Source organism: Athene cunicularia (assembly GCF_003259725.1).
Source record: "Athene cunicularia isolate RWA chromosome 11 unlocalized genomic scaffold, athCun1 chr11_part1, whole genome shotgun sequence".
Classification (NCBI taxonomy): Eukaryota; Metazoa; Chordata; class Aves; order Strigiformes; family Strigidae; genus Athene; species Athene cunicularia.
The window spans coordinates 19182759-19200078 of NW_020799113.1; the positions used below are offsets into that span (position 1 = coordinate 19182759).

The following is a 17320-nucleotide window of genomic DNA, read 5'->3' on the forward strand; positions in this document are numbered from 1 at the left end:
GCCCCGCAGGCGGCGGTGATCCAGCGGCATGCTCAGCCGAGAAAGAGCAGGCAGGGACAGGCAGGAGGAGGAGCGCGGCCCGCCCCGCCCCGTAAGCAGAGCCGAGGCGGCAGGGCGCGCGGCAGGCAGGCTTTATTCATAGGAAAGGCGGGCTCAGGAGCACGCAGAGGGGACGGGCAGGAGGGCAGCGGGGTGCCGGTGACCCCCCCAGCCCCATCAGTTCTTCAGCTCGCCCAGGCGGAGCGTGGCAAAGTCCGTGGCCAGGCGCAGGGCCTCCCGCAGGCAGCCCACGTTCTTGCCCGTGGCCTGTGCCGAGACGTCCTTGCCCCCACCTTTGCCGTCCATCAAGGCAGACACCTCCTGCACCCACTGGCTGGCCTTCAGGCCCTTATTTGCGGTCTCCTGGGCAGGAAAAGAAACAAACAAAAAAAAAGAGGTGGCTCAATCTTAACTCAGGGAAGAGGGTCCACGAGGACTGTACAACAGGACAAAGCGCTTCCAGCTGCGTGTGTCCTGCAGCCCAGGGGCAGCCCCCCTGCCCCATGCCTGCAGCCCCAGAAGAATCCAAAGCACAAAGGTCGTGGCTCTTGCCAAACCCACATGAGTTCTGGCTGTGTGGCGTTGGGCAGTTGCTGCCCGGAGGCCCAGAGAAAGGCAGACGTGGCATCTGGGCCTTACCTGGGGCACCTGGCACAGGCAGGTGATTCTGCCAGCTTCGTTATCCACAGTGAAGAGCATGGTGGCAGTCTGGGGGGAGTGAGTCTTGAAGAGCTTCAGAGATTCATTCAGTGCCTGGAGGAGGACAAAGTCATAGCAGCACACCTTCCCCACACTCACAGCACCAACCCTGCGTTACCACAGAGACATCTGGGAGCTGGACTTGCATTAAAGCAGCCAGCAGCACCCTGCAGCACTCCTCCTCCCAAACACAGGACATCTTCACCCTTGGCAAGGGACACAAGCCCTGGCTCAGACCCCTCTCAGCTGCAAGGAGGCAGGAGAAATTTAAATAGGGCATTAAAAAACTTGAGTGCTCCAACCTCAGGGCATAATCAGCCCCTTGCTGGGCTCAGCACTGCAGCACAGCACACACAAGGGAGCTTTTATTCACAGCAGAAACCACTTGGAAAGAAACTTAACTCAGGTGTGGAGGAGGAAAAGAGCAGTTTGAGCCCTAGCTGGAGAAGAACTTGAACCTTTCTGCAGCAGACGGTGCCCAGGAGCAGCTCTCTGTGCCCACACTCGGCCCAGGACTCCCTTTCGAGAGCTGATCTGCAATGGCCACGGGCACCACGGCCTCCATGGCTTGGCAGAGCTACTGTTCAGAGTGCCTTAAGCCTGCGTTTTAGCATTGTGACTGCTGCTGGATGACTCTTACTTGGGACACAGCAGGATTTTTATTGGGCCACCTATCCACCACCAGGTCTGGAAGCTCAGCAAATGGTCAAAACCAGCCAGCCCCGCCACAAACCCATGTTAGTCCAGGTGGTGGTACACAGAGAGTACCTCAGTGATCCTCCTCCTCTTCACTAGCCACTGCTCAGGGCTGGCAGGTGGCAAGAGAGACAGCTCTGCAATGCAGCATGGCTGTCCCAAGTGAACAGCAACCACCCAACTGCCCCCCAGGCAGAGGGAAGGTTGTTGAGGAGACCAGACCTTCCCCTACCTTTGCTGAGGCTCCACTCTCCATTTCCATGATGACCAACGGTTGGTTAGGGTGACTCTCAATGACTTGCTTGGTCTTTTCCAGCACCTGAGGACAACAGTGGTCAGATGCTGGAGGACAGACACTGCATATGGACACAAGAACCACCCAGGAAGAGCTTCCCTGCAGGTACAGAGGCCCCCAAAGTGCCCTAACACACCCACAGCCCAGCCTGGAGCAGCCTCATGCTGCACAGCCAGGAACAAGCAGGCGGCTGTGTGGCTGCCTCCTCCAGGAAAATCCAATGGGATCCAGGAGGAAGAAGCCTGCACCCAGGAGCACCGTTAGGGCAGGAGAAACCCAGCTTCCAAGACACGCTGCCAGTGCTGCAACCCATGGAGCAGCCATGGAGCTAGCCAAGTCCTGGGAGGGAGCAGGAGAGGCTGAACAGTGTGAGGGGCATCCCCACAGCTCAGATCTCCCCCTAACTGGACACAAGTGGAGCTCCGAGGGGAGCCCCCCACAGCCCTCTCACACTGTCCTTTATTCCTGTGCAGGGCTCACTCGTTTCTGGATGTCAGCTTTGCTTGCTCGGTCCAGGTCATCCATAACTTTCTTCAGTGCTTTAACAGACTCTCTCAGTTCATCTTTCTGCCACTGTGGAATAACAGCAGTGGCCAGGGTCTGCAAAACATTAGTGGGTGAGAGTTAAAGGTACTGGTGACCATGGCAGAAGGCAGGAGATGCTGCACCACACTCATGAACCTCAAGTGCCTCAACTGGCAGAGCCCAGTAAACTCTTCTCCTGTCCCAGTGCCCAACAGCCTCATGCTGCAGCACCCACAGGACACAGGGCTGTCTGGACAGGAGCAGGAAGCTGAACTTGGCCTCATTAATACCAGGCAGTGTTGGCAATCAAGGTGCCATTCACTCTGGTAAGGCAGAGCACTGCTACGATCCTCACCTCACTGAGATCCGTGATCTCCTTCTGTACATCCTTGTTGGGAGCTGTCTGGACCTTCACCTTGGCCTCCAGGGCTGAAAGCAGTTTCCTGAGGCTGTCAACTTTCCTGAGGGCCTAGCAGAATACAATCCCAGTTAAATCAGGCAGGGAGATTTAGCAGGCTAGGTGCTGGGCCACCCCCATGAGAAGGGGTGAGGAATGCTGCAAACCCAGGCTGGAGTTCCGTAACTCCTCAGGAAGCAGCAAAGCCAAAGCAGGCAGCACCTGACCAGAACCAGAACCCAATAAAAGAAATCCATCTCCTCCATGAAGCCCCTTCCTCCCACTCCAGGAAGCAGCAGCCCAAGCTGGCCCAGGACCAAAGTCACCTGCCTCCTGCAGCAGAGGACTGGATTCTCAGACTTCACAGCTCTCCTGCCAGCTGCTAGAGCCCTAGATCTGCAGCCCTTTCTGCAAACCAACCTCAGCCAACCCTGCAGCAACCTCACACACCCACCCCAGGCCCTTCCACCACACTAACACAACAGCTACAGCAGAGACTCTTCCCCTTCCCTTCTCTGCTCTCTTCTCTGCCTGTAGCACAGCTGGGGGCCTTCAGCACAGCCTTTGCTAATAGCAGCATCCTTCATCCCTCAGACACTCCCTGTTGCTGAGTACCCAACAGGGATATTGGGCAGATTTCAGTGACAGGAAGCCTGGCACAGGGTTAATAGGTGGGATTTCACCGAGGATCTCTCCTGTGTCCCCTTACCTTTCGAGCTTCGGCCCCGGTGACTGCAACTATCCTCCGGATGCCTTTAGCAATTGCTTCTTCTGAAACAATCACAAAGGAGCCAGCATGGCTGGAGTTCTGCAAGTGCCTTTGGAAAGAACCCAGAAAGACCCACATCAAGAGAGAGTTAGAAGTCCACCTCTCATCTCAGCAGCAATCAGCATGCAAACTAGAAAACCACCCTGCCAGGGAGATGCAGCAAGCGTGGGGACAGGCAGAAAACCCAATCTAGCTGCTAAAAGGCAAATGAGCAAGAAAAGAGCGGTGAGGGATATGTTCCCAGCACTGCCAGAGACTATGTCTGTGGGCAGGGACAACATACAGGCAGTTTCCCTGCCCTGCAAAGGCTGATTTTAAACGTGGCTTGACTCAGGACTGGGAACACAAAGGCACATCATCACCACCACCTCCAGCTCTACCCTAGCTGTGCCCAGCACACACCCACAGCACTCACAACAGAACTTTGGCTCCTCAGGGACACCTTTTCAGCCACCCTGCCACCTTCCCCGGCCTCTCCAGATACTCACGTCCCTCCACAAAACTCAATAGACGTGATAGAGCCCGCGGGGCCAGAGGGGTCAGCCAGCAGCTCCTCTACGGGGATGCCAATCGAGACCACACGGACAGGATCGGGGTAAGTCTCATCAAAAACTGCCCGCAGCCCTTGGATAGCTTTAGCTGCTGCGAGAGGGCAGTCCCTGGCATACACAGTCTGCAGAGGACAGCAAAGGAATGCAGGTAAGAGCCAGTCCTGTCAGATGTGACCAAGGGCCTGCATTCTCAGGGAATCCTGACTTCCTCCAAAAGATCCTATAAGCGAAGTCCCATGCTTCACCTGAGCTGGGGTTTGTTGAGCTGCAGGGATCCCAAAGTCACTGACAGATGCCCTATCTTCAAAATTGCTGATACCACTGCCTGTTCAGACTCCCTGTGTGCTCCCGTACATTCAAATGGTTTCTAACCACAGACTCTGAGCAGAGCACAGGGTCTGTTCAGAGCGTGCAGCAGGCAGAGCAACACTGAGGACACATCACTGAGGTGCCTGGGTGTACACTATAAATCCAGCCCAGCCTGCAAAACTACTCTGCCGAACTTCTTGGCTCTTGTAGCTAATGTGACACTACAGCAAGCATGGAAACAGTTCAACCCTAGAGAAGGCTCGGTACCAACAGAGCAAGTTACAAGGAGTTTTCCCACTCAAAATCCTCTGAGGCGATGCCAATCTGTGCACAGCACTGCATCAGCAGCTCAGAAGATTCCTGCTGGGCCAAACTCCCAGCAGCCCAGGACATCCAAAAGCTTGACTCTAGGGGTTTTTTTTCCCCCCTGAGTATATCCAACCTGGCAGCCATACCCACCTTTGCCTCCTCAATCATCTGGTTGGCAATTCCTTCAACTTTCTTGATTTCCTGGGTCGACAAGGCTCCCTTGGCTGTGAAGTCAAACCGCAGCCTGTCTGGCGCGACCAGTGACCCTCTCTGGTCAGCTTCCCCCAATACCGAGCGCAGGGCAAAGTTGAGGATGTGGGTGGCCGTGTGGTTGCTCATGACTGGCCTCCGCCTAGTCTGATGGAGGAAGCCACTGTTAGATGGGGTCCCCCACTGCAGAACCAACATCACATCTAGCAGCAGAAGTGGAGCTTAACTTGCTGATCCAACAGAAACTGAAATTAGCTCAGGAGACCAAAACCAACTTATCATGCTTGCTGCCTTGGAGCCTCGACTAAGGGAGCATAACATTCCCCACCAAATTTGTGCACGGCTTTTCCCTGGCAGTCCCCTTGTTAGGCCTGTCTGGACAGAGAACAAGGACAGACCAGGTCACAGACAGTGATCTCTGCTCCTCAGCAGGGAAAAGCCTTCCCTCTTGCTCCAAAGGTGCTGTCTCTATAGGGATGGGAAATGCATTTTGCAGACTAGGCTCAATCCAGCAGGCTGAGCCCAGGGGAGCAATGTCTGGAGTGGGGCAGAAAACCCAGGCTCTCCACTGTCATTCAAAACACAGTGGGGCACCACGCATGTTCTACCTCACAGTCGTGACCCAAAATGTGTTTCTGTGGCTGATCAGCAAATGCCAGTGAGTGTGACTCTGAGCCAGTTTGGCACTACCTGCCTCATGGTAGGAGAAAGCCCAGTGCCAAACTGAGAAGGCCTGAGTCAGCCACAGTGGAAGGGCTACATTGCTTGTCTGCATCATGTGCCACAGGGAGAGCAGGCCCCAAACACCAGGCCCCCAGAGTGGCACTGATGAAAAGAAAGCAGACAAAATCCAGGGACAAGATGAGGCTGTGTGTTATGCCATGTCTTAACTCACCTCATCAATGCACAGGTGGACCTGATCTCCTACTTTCAAGCTTCCATATAGAGTTCCTATGTGAAGCACATAGCCTCCTCGGACCTGCACGTTCTTCACTGTGAATTCTGTTTTCTGTACAAAGAGGGAAATGCACCTAGTGAACAGGTTAAGAGGCCAAGGGGAGACAGAGTCCAGTCAGAAGTCTGAGCTGCAACTGGAAAGGCCTCAGCTGAGAGCCAGACTGGCGTGTGATAGGAGAAAGCTGAGTGTCCCCGGGCACAGCATGCAGGGCCACAAAGCGGAGAAGTGAATGAAGGTGGGCATGGCCGTGGGGCACAGCAAAGCTGAAAGAACTCCCCATCATGCCTTGAAAGCACTGTCCTCTGCCCAGCAATCCCAGAACCACCACCACAGGCACCCAAGCTCTGGCAGCAGCCTGACGCTGCAGCACGGAGTTCAGTTCCCCAGGAAGCAAGAGGAACAAAACTCCAGCACATCTGTGCCACGCTGCACTCCTGAAAAAGAAACCTGTGCAATGCCTGACACCTGCCATGGACAGGAAATTGTTGGAGCTTGCTTGGCCCCTTCTCCTCTACACAGGCCCCAGGTCAAACTGAGTCTAGCAAAAGGCCCACTCACATCCTCCCTGCCGTCGTCGTCGTCGTCCTTGACCATGTAGCCCTCGTCATAGATCTGCCCACCCTGCTCAGCATAGAAGCAGGTCCGGTCCAGCACTATCCCACACTCCTGGCCAGTGGATACCTCCTTCACAAACCTCTTCTCCCTGCGGATGGCTTTCACTGTGGCCACGAGGCTCCCAAAATCTGCCATCAGGATGACAGGCAGTGTCAGTAAAATAGGAAAACCTTGTAGACACCACACAGGAGCAGAAGGCCATAGCAACACCACCCAGCTATTGCAGGAGCACGTGGCAGCTACCACACTTGCATGGAGTAAGGAGAAAAAACTAGGGCAACAGTTAGTTGGGTAAGAGGGAATTTCATTCAGTGCTCTCCAAGGAAGGTACTGTCATTTCCTTCCACACCTATGCAGTAAAAGTCATCAACACACATGGCTAAAGTCTGTGGCCTCCCGAATCTCCACCAAATCAAAGAATTAGCAGGAAGAGCCAGAGCAAGTGAGCCAAGGACCCTAGAACAGACCAAGCAGAAACTGCAGTCTCCTGTGGCACTGGCAAAGTTGCAGCTGAGAAACATAAACATAGGGGTGTGGAGACATAAAGCTGCAGGGAACTGGAATCCCCTTCAGCTGCCAACAATGGACCTGAACAGTACCACAGCCCTTGAACAGTCTGTCCTTCCCTCTCCCTGCTCGACTTGTAACAAGCACAGTATTCACCTGTGCACATTCCCACTCCCACCCCCATGTCCCAGGAAAGGTGAGCCTGGAGGGGATCTTGTTGAGGTACATGGCAGTAAAGATTTGGCAGCAGAGGATGATTCTGATAAGGTTCTTTTCATACCATAGGTACCACTTGGATCTGAAGTATAGCTGTATTTTGGTGAGTCATCAGTCGCCTCCAGCCCTTCGGCCCTTAGCTCTTCAATGGCATAGATGTCCAGCATGAGGAGGTCCTCTCCTCCAGCACCCTTGCCCTGGGATTTGAGCTGCCAATGACAAGCACCAAGATTTCAGAAAACCCACCTCAGCGCTGCCCCATGCCTAGTTGCACACCTCATTTGCATCCCTTAGAGCTCCTTGGTTTAGAGCTTTGCCCTGGGAAGCTGTGTGCCAGCAACTTCCTGGAGTGCTCCTATCTCTTCTGGCTTCAGAGCAGGCTGTTCCAGTGCTACTAGCACAGGCAAAGCAGGCCTGAGCCCAGCAAGGGCAAGGCAAGTAGCCAGACAGCTGGGCAACACCGCTCCCTGCTGCTGCAACAAACATGCTGGGAGAGGCACCCACGCTGAAGGACTGCCTGGACAGTGCTCTGCAGACAGGAAGTCCCTGACTTCCCTATCCAGAATCAGACAGTGGGGAGGTGCTCCCAAGCACTTCACTAAATCTGAAGGCTGAGCTTGATGTTTCAGGCCTCACAGTGCTAGTGAGAAAAACCAGGCCCAGCTGCACAAAGAAGATATGTCCCACAACAACTGCAGTGCCGTGCCCTGCTAGGGCACTGGGGTACATGGGGTGAGCAGACCCAGTAAGAAAGGAGCAGACTCATGATTGCAAACTGCAAGGAAGGGAATCCTCCCTGCCCACTCGTAGACCAGCTTCCCCTGGAGCTGTTACCTACCTGCGCATTTTTCCTCTCTTCTTCAAAGCCCTCCATGTCCACAACCAGGCCCTTCTCCTCTGCAATCAGCCCAGTGAGATCAGCAGGAAAACCATAGGTGTCATACAGCAGCCAGGCAGTATCACCTTTAGAGAAAAAGCAGAGCAGTCAGCACTCCTGTTCCACAAGACACTGCTCCTTTTCCTGCTCTCCAACTGGCTCTGTCCCACCCAGCTGGCTCTGCACTGTGGCAGGACAGAGAACAGTTCTGGTGAACAAGAACATTGAACAGGCTCCTCTCTGGCAGCACAGAGTTCCCACTACCATGTTGTGTCTGGGCACCTCAGGAATCTGAGCAAGTGAACACAGGCCAGAGGAGAGACGGGTGGCCCAGCTCTGAGCGATGGTCTTTTGACTCCAACTGTCTCCCCACATCCTCCACTATCTCTCAGTTCCCAGCCCATCTGAGCCCTAACTCAGTCCCAGACAACCAATGCCTTTTGGTGCATCCAGACAGAAGTCACAGCGTTACCAGGGATGGTTTTACTGTTCCCCAGGCTTTGGATCTTCCTGTCCAGGATGCGACGTCCTCTACTGAGTGTTTTCAGGAACTGATCCTCCTCTTCATTGATAATGTCCTTCACCATATCTGGGTCCTTCTTCAGCTCAGGAAATGCACCTCCCTGCAGACCCAAGACAATTAGTCCTTCAGCATGGAGATCTGCACACTGTGGCAGATACAGTGCAGCAGGGGAAGAACTTACCAGTGACTGCACCACCACGTCAACCAGCGTAGCAAAGAAACCTTTGGGGGCATTGAGCTTCTCATGGGAGTAGCGCACAGCCCGCCGGAGAATCCGCCTCAGCACATACCTAGGGAACGGCAGAGCCCCTCATGCAAACGTTACACCTCTGAGTTATTCTCAGGGAAACAGCATCCACCTACCTCCAACCCCCTCCCAGGACCAAGAGCACAGGGTATTCTCCCCAAATTTTCTCTCAAGTAGCTGCTCACAGCAGCAGCAAGCCAGATGTGAGGTGTCAGTCCTCAGCTCTGTGACCCAGACTCATTGTGTGATGAAGAGTCACAGAGTCCCAGAATCATTCAGGTTGGAAAAGACTCTTGGGATCATTGAGTCCAACCATCAGCCCTTCTCTACAAAGTTCTCCCCTACACCACATCCCCCACAGCTCATCCAAACCACCCTTAAACACACCTAGGGATGGGGACTCCACCCCCTCCCTGGGCAGCCTATTCCACTCTCTGACCACTCTTTCTGTGAACAATTTTTTCCTGATTTTCAGTCTAAACCTCCCCTGTTGCAGTTTAAAGCCATTCCCTCTTGTTCTGTCACTAATCACCTGTGAGAAGAGACCAGCACCAACCTCTCTACAACGTCCTTCCAGGTAGTTGTAGAGTGATGAGGTCTCCCCTCAGCCTTCTCCTCCTCAAACTAAACAGTCAGTCCTCTGAGTCCAGCAGCACGCACAGCACAACCCCTCTGCCCAAACTTCAGTCTTTTTTTTTTTTTTTTTTTTTTGTGCCTGTCTGCCCAGAGTGATCGTTCTTGGGGGCTGACACAGCAGGACTGGTACTCACAAGAACCCTCAGACCAGTGTGTCTTGGCCTTTTGAGTGGACCTTGCTACAGGGATTCAAGTATCAAACATACTGAGCAAACACTCCACTATCCATTGCTTTAATGACAAATTCGAAGACATCCCAGAGACATGGGAGATCCCAGCCCCTGCAGGGAAGCAGTGCTGAACGAAATGGGAGCGGAAGCAATGCAACAGCTTCCTTCTTACCCTCTGCCAGTGTTGTCAGGTCTACCCCCATCAGAGAGGGCCAGCGTGATGGTCCGTGCATGGTCAGCCAGTACACGGTAGGCCATGTCTATACCATCAGCATCCTCAGCACCAACCTGCCCCATGTACGGCCTGGCACCTGTGCCCTGTGCAGAGAGGAGAAGTTGGTGGGCAAAGGGGACAATTATGGACAGTGAGGACCAGCAACATTGCAGAACAACAGGGAAGGGCCTCAGAAGCCAACCCCATCCCACTGCCCACAGCCACCCAGAAGGCACACTCCTCTTGGGAAGATGTGACTCGGTAAAGCCAGGGAAGACATAGAGCTGAGAGGCTCTACAGTATGCCATGGGCTGCACTTCCAGGGCCAAAGGATCTCCAAGACCTGAGGGAAGAAAAGCCAATTTATCTCAACATTAAGAGCCGAGGGCAAAAGAGAGAGGGAAAGAGGCAGAGTGCAGGGAAATCATCTGTTTTGCACACTGTCTCAAGGTCTCTGGCCTGGCATTAACCTGCCCAGCCAAGAAACTTTCCAAATTCTGTCACGTGGGAGACAGTCCCAGCTTCCCTCTTTTAGGGAGTTTTTATCCATACTCAAGGGAAAGATACTGCTGTAACAAAGTAGTGCCTCCACATGGTGCAAAGCTCACACCATGGGCATGGTTCCTACAGCCAGGCTCCCAGCAGACTGCAGGAAGGCAGACAAGGACACATGGGCTGTGTCCAGCCCTCTAATTCCAACTCTGGAGCTCTGCACCTCATTCCTCAGAGGCAGCAGGAACTTGGGCTCTTCTCCCTGCATTTTTTCTGCAGCCGGGAAGCTCTGTTTCTTCCATGGAGAAGGAAAAAAAAAACAAAAGGCTTGGAGATGCACATAGAGTTCCCAGCACTGGTAACATGGTCCCCATCCAGGAAGATGCAGCAACAGTACACTGGTTCTGCAAATGACTGTCATGATTTATGGCAAAGACCTCAATCAGGGGATTTTCTACAGATCAGCATGTTTCAGGTGGGAGAGACTGAAGGACAAACTCTGATTCTGGGCCAGCAGCACCACATGCTCTCTAGCACACAGCAAAAGGACAGCGCTTGGCCTTACAGGATCACAGAGTGTCTCCCACTTGGGGAGGACCAAGAGTGCACCATGGGGCAGTTCACAGAAACACCTGGGAAAGCTGCACCACTTGCTGCTCTGCGTTTTCCCCTGGAAACATGCCCCAAGGCAGCCATCACTGTGCCAGCCTTCATTCCCAGCCTCAGCAAAGTACAAATGCATGGGGCTTGCAGCAGCTGGGGAAGCAGAGACCTGCAGCTGTACTCAACCAGCCCCAAGGATCTATCTCCTCAGGGATTCAGGGAATGGATGCAGCTGGGCCAGGCCCAGACTCAGACCCAGACTCCCCCATTCATACCTTCTGGATGGCTTCAAAGTAAGGAAGGAAAAGGTCAGTGTCATAGTTGGACATCTTGTTCTGCAGCACAGAGACCAGCCTCTCCAGGCCCATCCCAGTGTCAATGCTTTTCTTGGGAAGAGGTTTCAGTGTCCCATCAGCTTCCCTGCCCAGCCACAAAAAGAAAGATGAGCTGTTATGGATGGAGGCTCTGCAAGGGCAACCCCATCTCTCTCCTCATCTCAGTGAGATTTTGTTCCATTAGATTTATGATATAAGCCCATACACAAGCCACACAAAGGACAACTTTGATAAAATATCAAGACCCTCAGTGACAATTTAAGACCCAGAGAAGGATAACACTTATTCCCTTCTGAACTCCTAGCAGATGAGCTGAGAAAATGCTTCCAATCTGGCCCAATGCCAGTGTGACCAACCTCTTCTATACAGGTGGGTCAGGGGACAGAGCATCAGAAGTGCACAGCTCCTGGACAAGAGGAAATGGTGAGCAAGCCAGGGGCAGCTACAGCAGCACGCAGTCCAAGCAACCCCACATGCCAAGCTGGAGTAGTCTGAGGAGGGAAGCAGGCCTCACTCACCTGTTAAACTGTATGAACACCAGGTTCCAGATCTCCAGGACATTGGGATCATCCTGATTGACCAGGTGGGAAGCATCTCTGTCCCCAATGCGGTCATAGTGGATCTCACTGCAAGGGCCACAGGGGCCTGTGTCTCCCATTTCCCAGAAGTTATCCTTCATATTGCCAGGCAGAATCCTGCCCTCAGCCAGCCTGCAACAAGAAACTCTTACTGAACAACAGAGACTAACAGCAAGGCAAGAATTCCCCAAACTAACGGCTACTCCAGACAAACCTCAGCTCACTAATTCCCTGGATGAGCAGATGAATTGTCAGTCTTGAGCCAGACCAATCCAAGAGCCTAACTCTCAGGAGCCCTGCTAAGGAGGATCAAGTGAACGCTGGTGCCTGGAACTTGTCCCAGGTGGAGGCAGAAGCCTACGCACCACCTCAGCAAAGCCACCAGCAAGACGACAGGTTGAAGTGCTAAGGTTTGGACAATAGGCCCAAGCCAGAGTTGACCTATAGATGAATCTTCTATATTTTATAACTGATAACCATTGTGCTAGTGGGTATTGTACTAAGTTATAACAAACCACCTATTCTGACGTAAAAAGTGAAAGTATTGAAGCCTGAGCAACAGGCTCTGAGCCGAAGCTGCTAACTCAGTATGAAGTCGTTAACAAAATACGTAAACTCACTAGTGAAAGATGTAGCTTAGACAGAATATAATCAGTAGTGAGGATGAAAGGTGGAGAGAATGTATCCAACTTTCCTTTCTCAGCCTTGTTCAAGGCTGAGAACCCAAGTGTTCGGCCTTGTTGTAAACTCCCTTGGTTTCCCCCCACCAAGCCCCGGCCAGGCTTTGGGTGGAATAGGAGGATGAAACCAGAAATTTTCCACTCAAAACAAAGGTGCCAGCTATTCTGGCTTGCTGATTTTTGGTATATAAGGCTGGACCCACTTGCAGAGACTTTGGATGCCTCAGCTATGTGGAAGCACCGTGCAGGATTTCCCACTCGCCGGGACAGGCTCTCCAACCCCTTGCTGTAACCAGGGCTGCCCAGCGCCTGCGGATCTGGGTGATGGGAACGGGTGCAAGTGGGGATGGATCTTTCTTAATCACTGTTCCCTCTCTCTCTGGTGGTAATGATGTGATGCATTACCCTGTATTTTCCTATTTAAGTGCACTATTTTGTCTTTTCTTATTGTATGTTTTCTGTATTATTCTGTTACATTATTTAGTTATCCCCAGTAAAATATGTCTACTCTTTTCACTCTGATGTCTGAATTTAATTGGTATCCTTAATCAGCAAAACACAGGTGTATCACACAAGGCAGGTTTGGCCTCACAGTGTAGAGGTGCGTCAAGGGGTCAGTGGCAGGTTTCAGAGGGGACTACAGCCACAAGAGCAAAGGTATCTTTTCACTGCTACATCAAGCTTTGGCCCACCCACAGCCTGAGTGCCGAGAGGCAGTTCTTGCTTCCTTATCTCGAGGGTGAGGTAGAAGCAGCTGCCTTAAGAAGAGAGTATAGAAAAGAGTAAGGACTCTTCAATTCAGAGAAGACAAAGCTGCTGTGTGGAAGACTACGATTGAGATTTAGAAAAACCCAACAGGTTTGAAACAGAAGCAGATGTACTCTGAAGGAGGAGGGCCCCAAACAGAGGCTAAGGGGAAATGATTGATGACCCTCTAACATGCCAGTGATGGTGGATGCTGGGAGGGGAGGAGGTAAACAGAGTGCAGGCCACAGTCAGGCATGCCTGCTTTCCCTGAACAGCATCTTTTCAACTGCTGTCAGAGGCAACACACTGGGCTGCACGAACCATTGATCTGACCCAGCAGAGCACTTATGTTTTTAAGCTTACACAAGAGATTTTGAAACGAAAACTCTCAGTATCTTCTATCTAATACTTTGTACTTCCCTTTGGTTTTGCAGCTCCACCACCCTGCAAACATTATTTGTGACACCACTTTTGCTAAAACCTCTTGTTATGTGGCAGAGCACATATAACACATGCTACCTTTCTCTGAATGACGATTGCTCATCAAAACATGAACCTTTCTCAGTTAAAGGCCTTACCCTAAATTCAACCATATCTGCTTGCACTCCAGGTCCGGTTGGAGTCCTGCAGCCTCATTTCCACCAAAGTAGGTGACATAGAGTCTTTCAGCAGGGATGCCAAACTCCTTGGTGAGAAGGTCCAGTGCCAGTTTACAAGCAAGTTCCTGCAGAAGGAAAGGTGGGGTCAGTGAGTGAATGCAAAGAGAGTTTCTCTTCACCATGCAAAGTACTGGCTACTGTAGGTATCAGCAGCTAAGGAGCCAAAAACTTTCAGACTTTTGACATAAGAAAGAAGCAAATTAATATATGCAGTGAACAGGGCACAAGAAACATTTCATATGGCTTTCCAGATGCAGCCAAGTTAACTCCTAGCACGTTCACTGCCCCCCAAAAGCCTTTTAATTCTGCTGTTATTCTGTATTCTAAACATCCTCTTTCTGACTTCAAACACTATGCTATCAAGCAGCTTGGGAAAAGACATCATTATTTTATGATCAGAAGATCCATCATGGTCACACAGCACCTGCAACTCCCCACAGCTCCAGTACAGCCACTAAAACCTCTGCCTGAAGTCTCCAAGCTGGCAGAGTTAATATAATCAGCTTTGTAAACTTTAAGTAATTAATCTCAAAACGTTCTGCAGGGTCGAGGCAGCTTCCAAGCTCATTTATTCCAAAGAAGCCAGACACACCTCAGGACCCATTCTATGCAAAGATATTCTCTCTCCTCTTGGCAACTGATCTGCAGAATTCATAGAGATGGGTAAGTCTGTGCAAGAGATTCAGAGCTGCACCTAGCTTGTTTTACCTTAAAATAATCCCCAAAGGACCAGGAACCCAACATCTCAAAGAAGGTGTGGTGGTAGACATCTTTCCCGACATCATCCAGGTCATTGTGTTTGCCCCCTGCTCGGATGCACTTCTGAGTGTTGGTGGCTCTGTTCAGCTTAGCGAGCGGGTGTGAAGGGTCAATAGTATTGAGGAAGATGGGTTTGAACTGAGAGGAAAGAAAAAAGACAATCAAGAGAAGCACTAAGAGACTGTTTTCAAACATTGCAGACAACAGCAAGGCAGTTAAGTGTCATCCACATCACGATACCACTAGCCTGGACGTACCCAAGGCAGCTTGTGGAGACAAGAAGCCTGCTGCCTCCTGTCTGACGAGGCTGCAGCACTGCCTATAACTTAGCACTCACACACATGCACGTGTTCCTGGAGCCCACCTAACCCCAGGACTTGCAAAGGGACTGTAAGTAACCAGATTCCCAGCTGACAAAAAAAAAAAAAAGTCAGTGAAAAACTGTGTGCTGACCTCCAGCAGAGCCCTTTCAGCAGCCCAGCCTCAACCACTCTTTAAAGACACTGTTAGTCATCTGGGCCAGGACCAGCTGTGGTACAAAGGGTCAAGGAAGGAAGACTGGCAGCTCTCCCATCGCTGTACAGTCAGCCCAGCAGACACAGGAACCTCTTCCAGCGCTCTTGCCAATTTTGCAAGAGCACAGAGGACTCCAGCAGACATGATAACCACCTCTTCATAAACAGAAGGAAGATGGAGAAAACAGCCATAATTTTCCACACAAAGCTCTGCAAACAGCTTCACAGGTTTCAACTGCTACAGGATATGTTCATAAGGACCACAGTACCAGAGTGGGAATCTTACCTGATTCATACCAGCGTTGGCAAAGAGCAGTGTGGGGTCATACAGGGGGATTGTAGAAGAGGAGTGCACATATGTATGCTTGTTTTCCTTGAAGAAGTCAATAAACCGTTGCCGGATCTGGCTAGCTGTTAGCGTAGCTTCCATCTTGAAGCTGTAAGTCACAGCTGTCCAAAGCAAGTGGAAGGGAAAGCGGCAAGGCCTTGGTGCAGTCTGAAGAAAGAACAAACAAGGCTCTTGCATGCTGTCAGCTCAAGCAATAACATCAGGATCACTGCCTCCATCTCCTAAAAGGGTCTCCTCACACTGGTAAGTACTGAGTCCTCAGTTCAGCCATCAGTCTGCCCCAAAGAGTACTGACCTAATGCCAAACTTCCTCTCCCCCAACCACCCTGATTTCTGGAGTTCTACCTCAAGTTACCTGTTCTTTGAAAACACATAGTTTTAGCATACCAAGTTCACCTGGATACTGAACTTCGTAACAGATTGTGTTTGCCTTGCTGAGGACACATGGAGGGAACGGACTGTCAATTCCTAAAATCATTCAAGATGATTAAGTCATAGCATCACAACTGGGTTTGGAAATGACCTCTGGATATCACCTTGTCCATCCCCCCTTCTCAAAGCAGGGTCAACTCCAGGAATGCCTGGAAACCTTTCCTGAGAGGACAAGCATCAGCACGTGCACACCAAAGACAGCTGAAGGTGAGCACCTCCTGCATAACCTAACGGCTACATAAAGTTGTCCCCTGCCAACGGAGCGCAGTGGGGTTCCCTGGAGGGCCAATTCCCCACACGTCCAGGACTCGAGGAGGGAAGGACTCGGGGAGGGAAGGACTCGAGGAGGGAAGGACTCGAGGAGGGAAGGACTCGAGGAGGGAAGGACTCGAGGAGGGAAGGACTCGAGGAGGGAAGGACTCGAGGAGGGAAGGACTCGAGGAGGGAAGGACTCGAGGAGGGAAGGACTCGAGGAGGGAAGGACTCGAGGAGGGAAGGACTCGAGGAGGGAAGGACTCGAGGAGGGAAGGACTCGAGGAGGGAAGGACTCGAGGAGGGAAGGACTCGAGGAGGGAAGGACTCGAGGAGGGAAGGACTCGAGGAGGGAAGGACTCGAGGAGGGAAGGACTCGAGGAGGGAAGGACTCGAGGAGGGAAGGACTCGAGGAGGGAAGGACTCGAGGAGGGAAGGACTCGAGGAGGGAAGGACTCGAGGAGGGAAGGACTCGAGGAGGGAAGGACTCGAGGAGGGAAGGACTCGAGGAGGGAAGGACTCGAGGAGGGAAGGACTCGAGGAGGGAAGGACTCGAGGAGGGAAGGACTCGAGGAGGGAAGGACTCGAGGAGGGAAGGACTCGAGGAGGGAAGGACTCGAGGAGGGAAGGACTCGAGGAGGGAAGGACTCGAGGAGGGAAGGACTCGAGGAGGGAAGGACTCGAGGAGGGAAGGACTCGAGGAGGGAAGGACTCGAGGAGGGAAGGACTCGAGGAGGGAAGGACTCGAGGAGGGAAGGACTCGAGGAGGGAAGGACTCGAGGAGGGAAGGACTCGAGGAGGGAAGGACTCGAGGAGGGAAGGACTCGAGGAGGGAAGGACTCGAGGAGGGAAGGACTCGAGGAGGGAAGGACTCGAGGAGGGAAGGACTCGAGGAGGGAAGGACTCGAGGAGGGAAGGACTCGAGGAGGGAAGGACTCGAGGAGGGAAGGACTCGAGGAGGGAAGGACTCGAGGAGGGAAGGACTCGAGGAGGGAAGGACTCGAGGAGGGAAGGACTCGAGGAGGGAAGGACTCGAGGAGGGAAGGACTCGAGGAGGGAAGGACTCGAGGAGGGAAGGACTCGAGGAGGGAAGGACTCGAGGAGGGAAGGACTCGAGGAGGGAAGGACTCGAGGAGGGAAGGACTCGAGGAGGGAAG

General features: G+C 52.4%; 1 protein-coding gene across 1 annotated transcript; it reads right to left on the reverse strand.

The window, feature by feature from the left end:
* Window positions 1–116: 116 nt before the first annotated feature.
* Window positions 117–15655, reverse strand: AARS (alanyl-tRNA synthetase). Its single transcript, XM_026856922.1, has 20 exons — window positions 15417–15655; window positions 14565–14753; window positions 13776–13921; window positions 11711–11902; window positions 11133–11277; window positions 9721–9866; window positions 8677–8785; window positions 8445–8595; window positions 7934–8058; window positions 7160–7304; window positions 6316–6500; window positions 5695–5808; window positions 4740–4946; window positions 3909–4093; window positions 3361–3469; window positions 2610–2723; window positions 2210–2329; window positions 1667–1753; window positions 679–792; window positions 117–402 (listed from the first exon to the last, which is right to left on the reverse strand). Exons 1-20 carry the CDS (start codon window positions 15558–15560, stop codon window positions 217–219), a joined length of 2913 nt encoding a protein of 970 aa, XP_026712723.1. The 5' UTR covers window positions 15561–15655; the 3' UTR covers window positions 117–216.
* Window positions 15656–17320: the final 1665 nt, after the last annotated feature.

Coding starts and splice junctions, on each gene's coding strand:
- AARS (XM_026856922.1), bottom strand. CDS start 15,560: ATGGAAGCTACGCTAACAGCTAGCCAGATCCGGCAACGGTTTATTGAC. Junction 9,867..11,132: donor ACTTTGAAGCCATCCAGAAG/GTATGAATGGGG, acceptor CTCTCTGCACAG/GGCACAGGTGCCAGGCCGTA. Junction 403..678: donor GCCTGTGCCAGGTGCCCCAG/GTAAGGCCCAGA, acceptor TTTCCTGCCCAG/GAGACCGCAAATAAGGGCCT.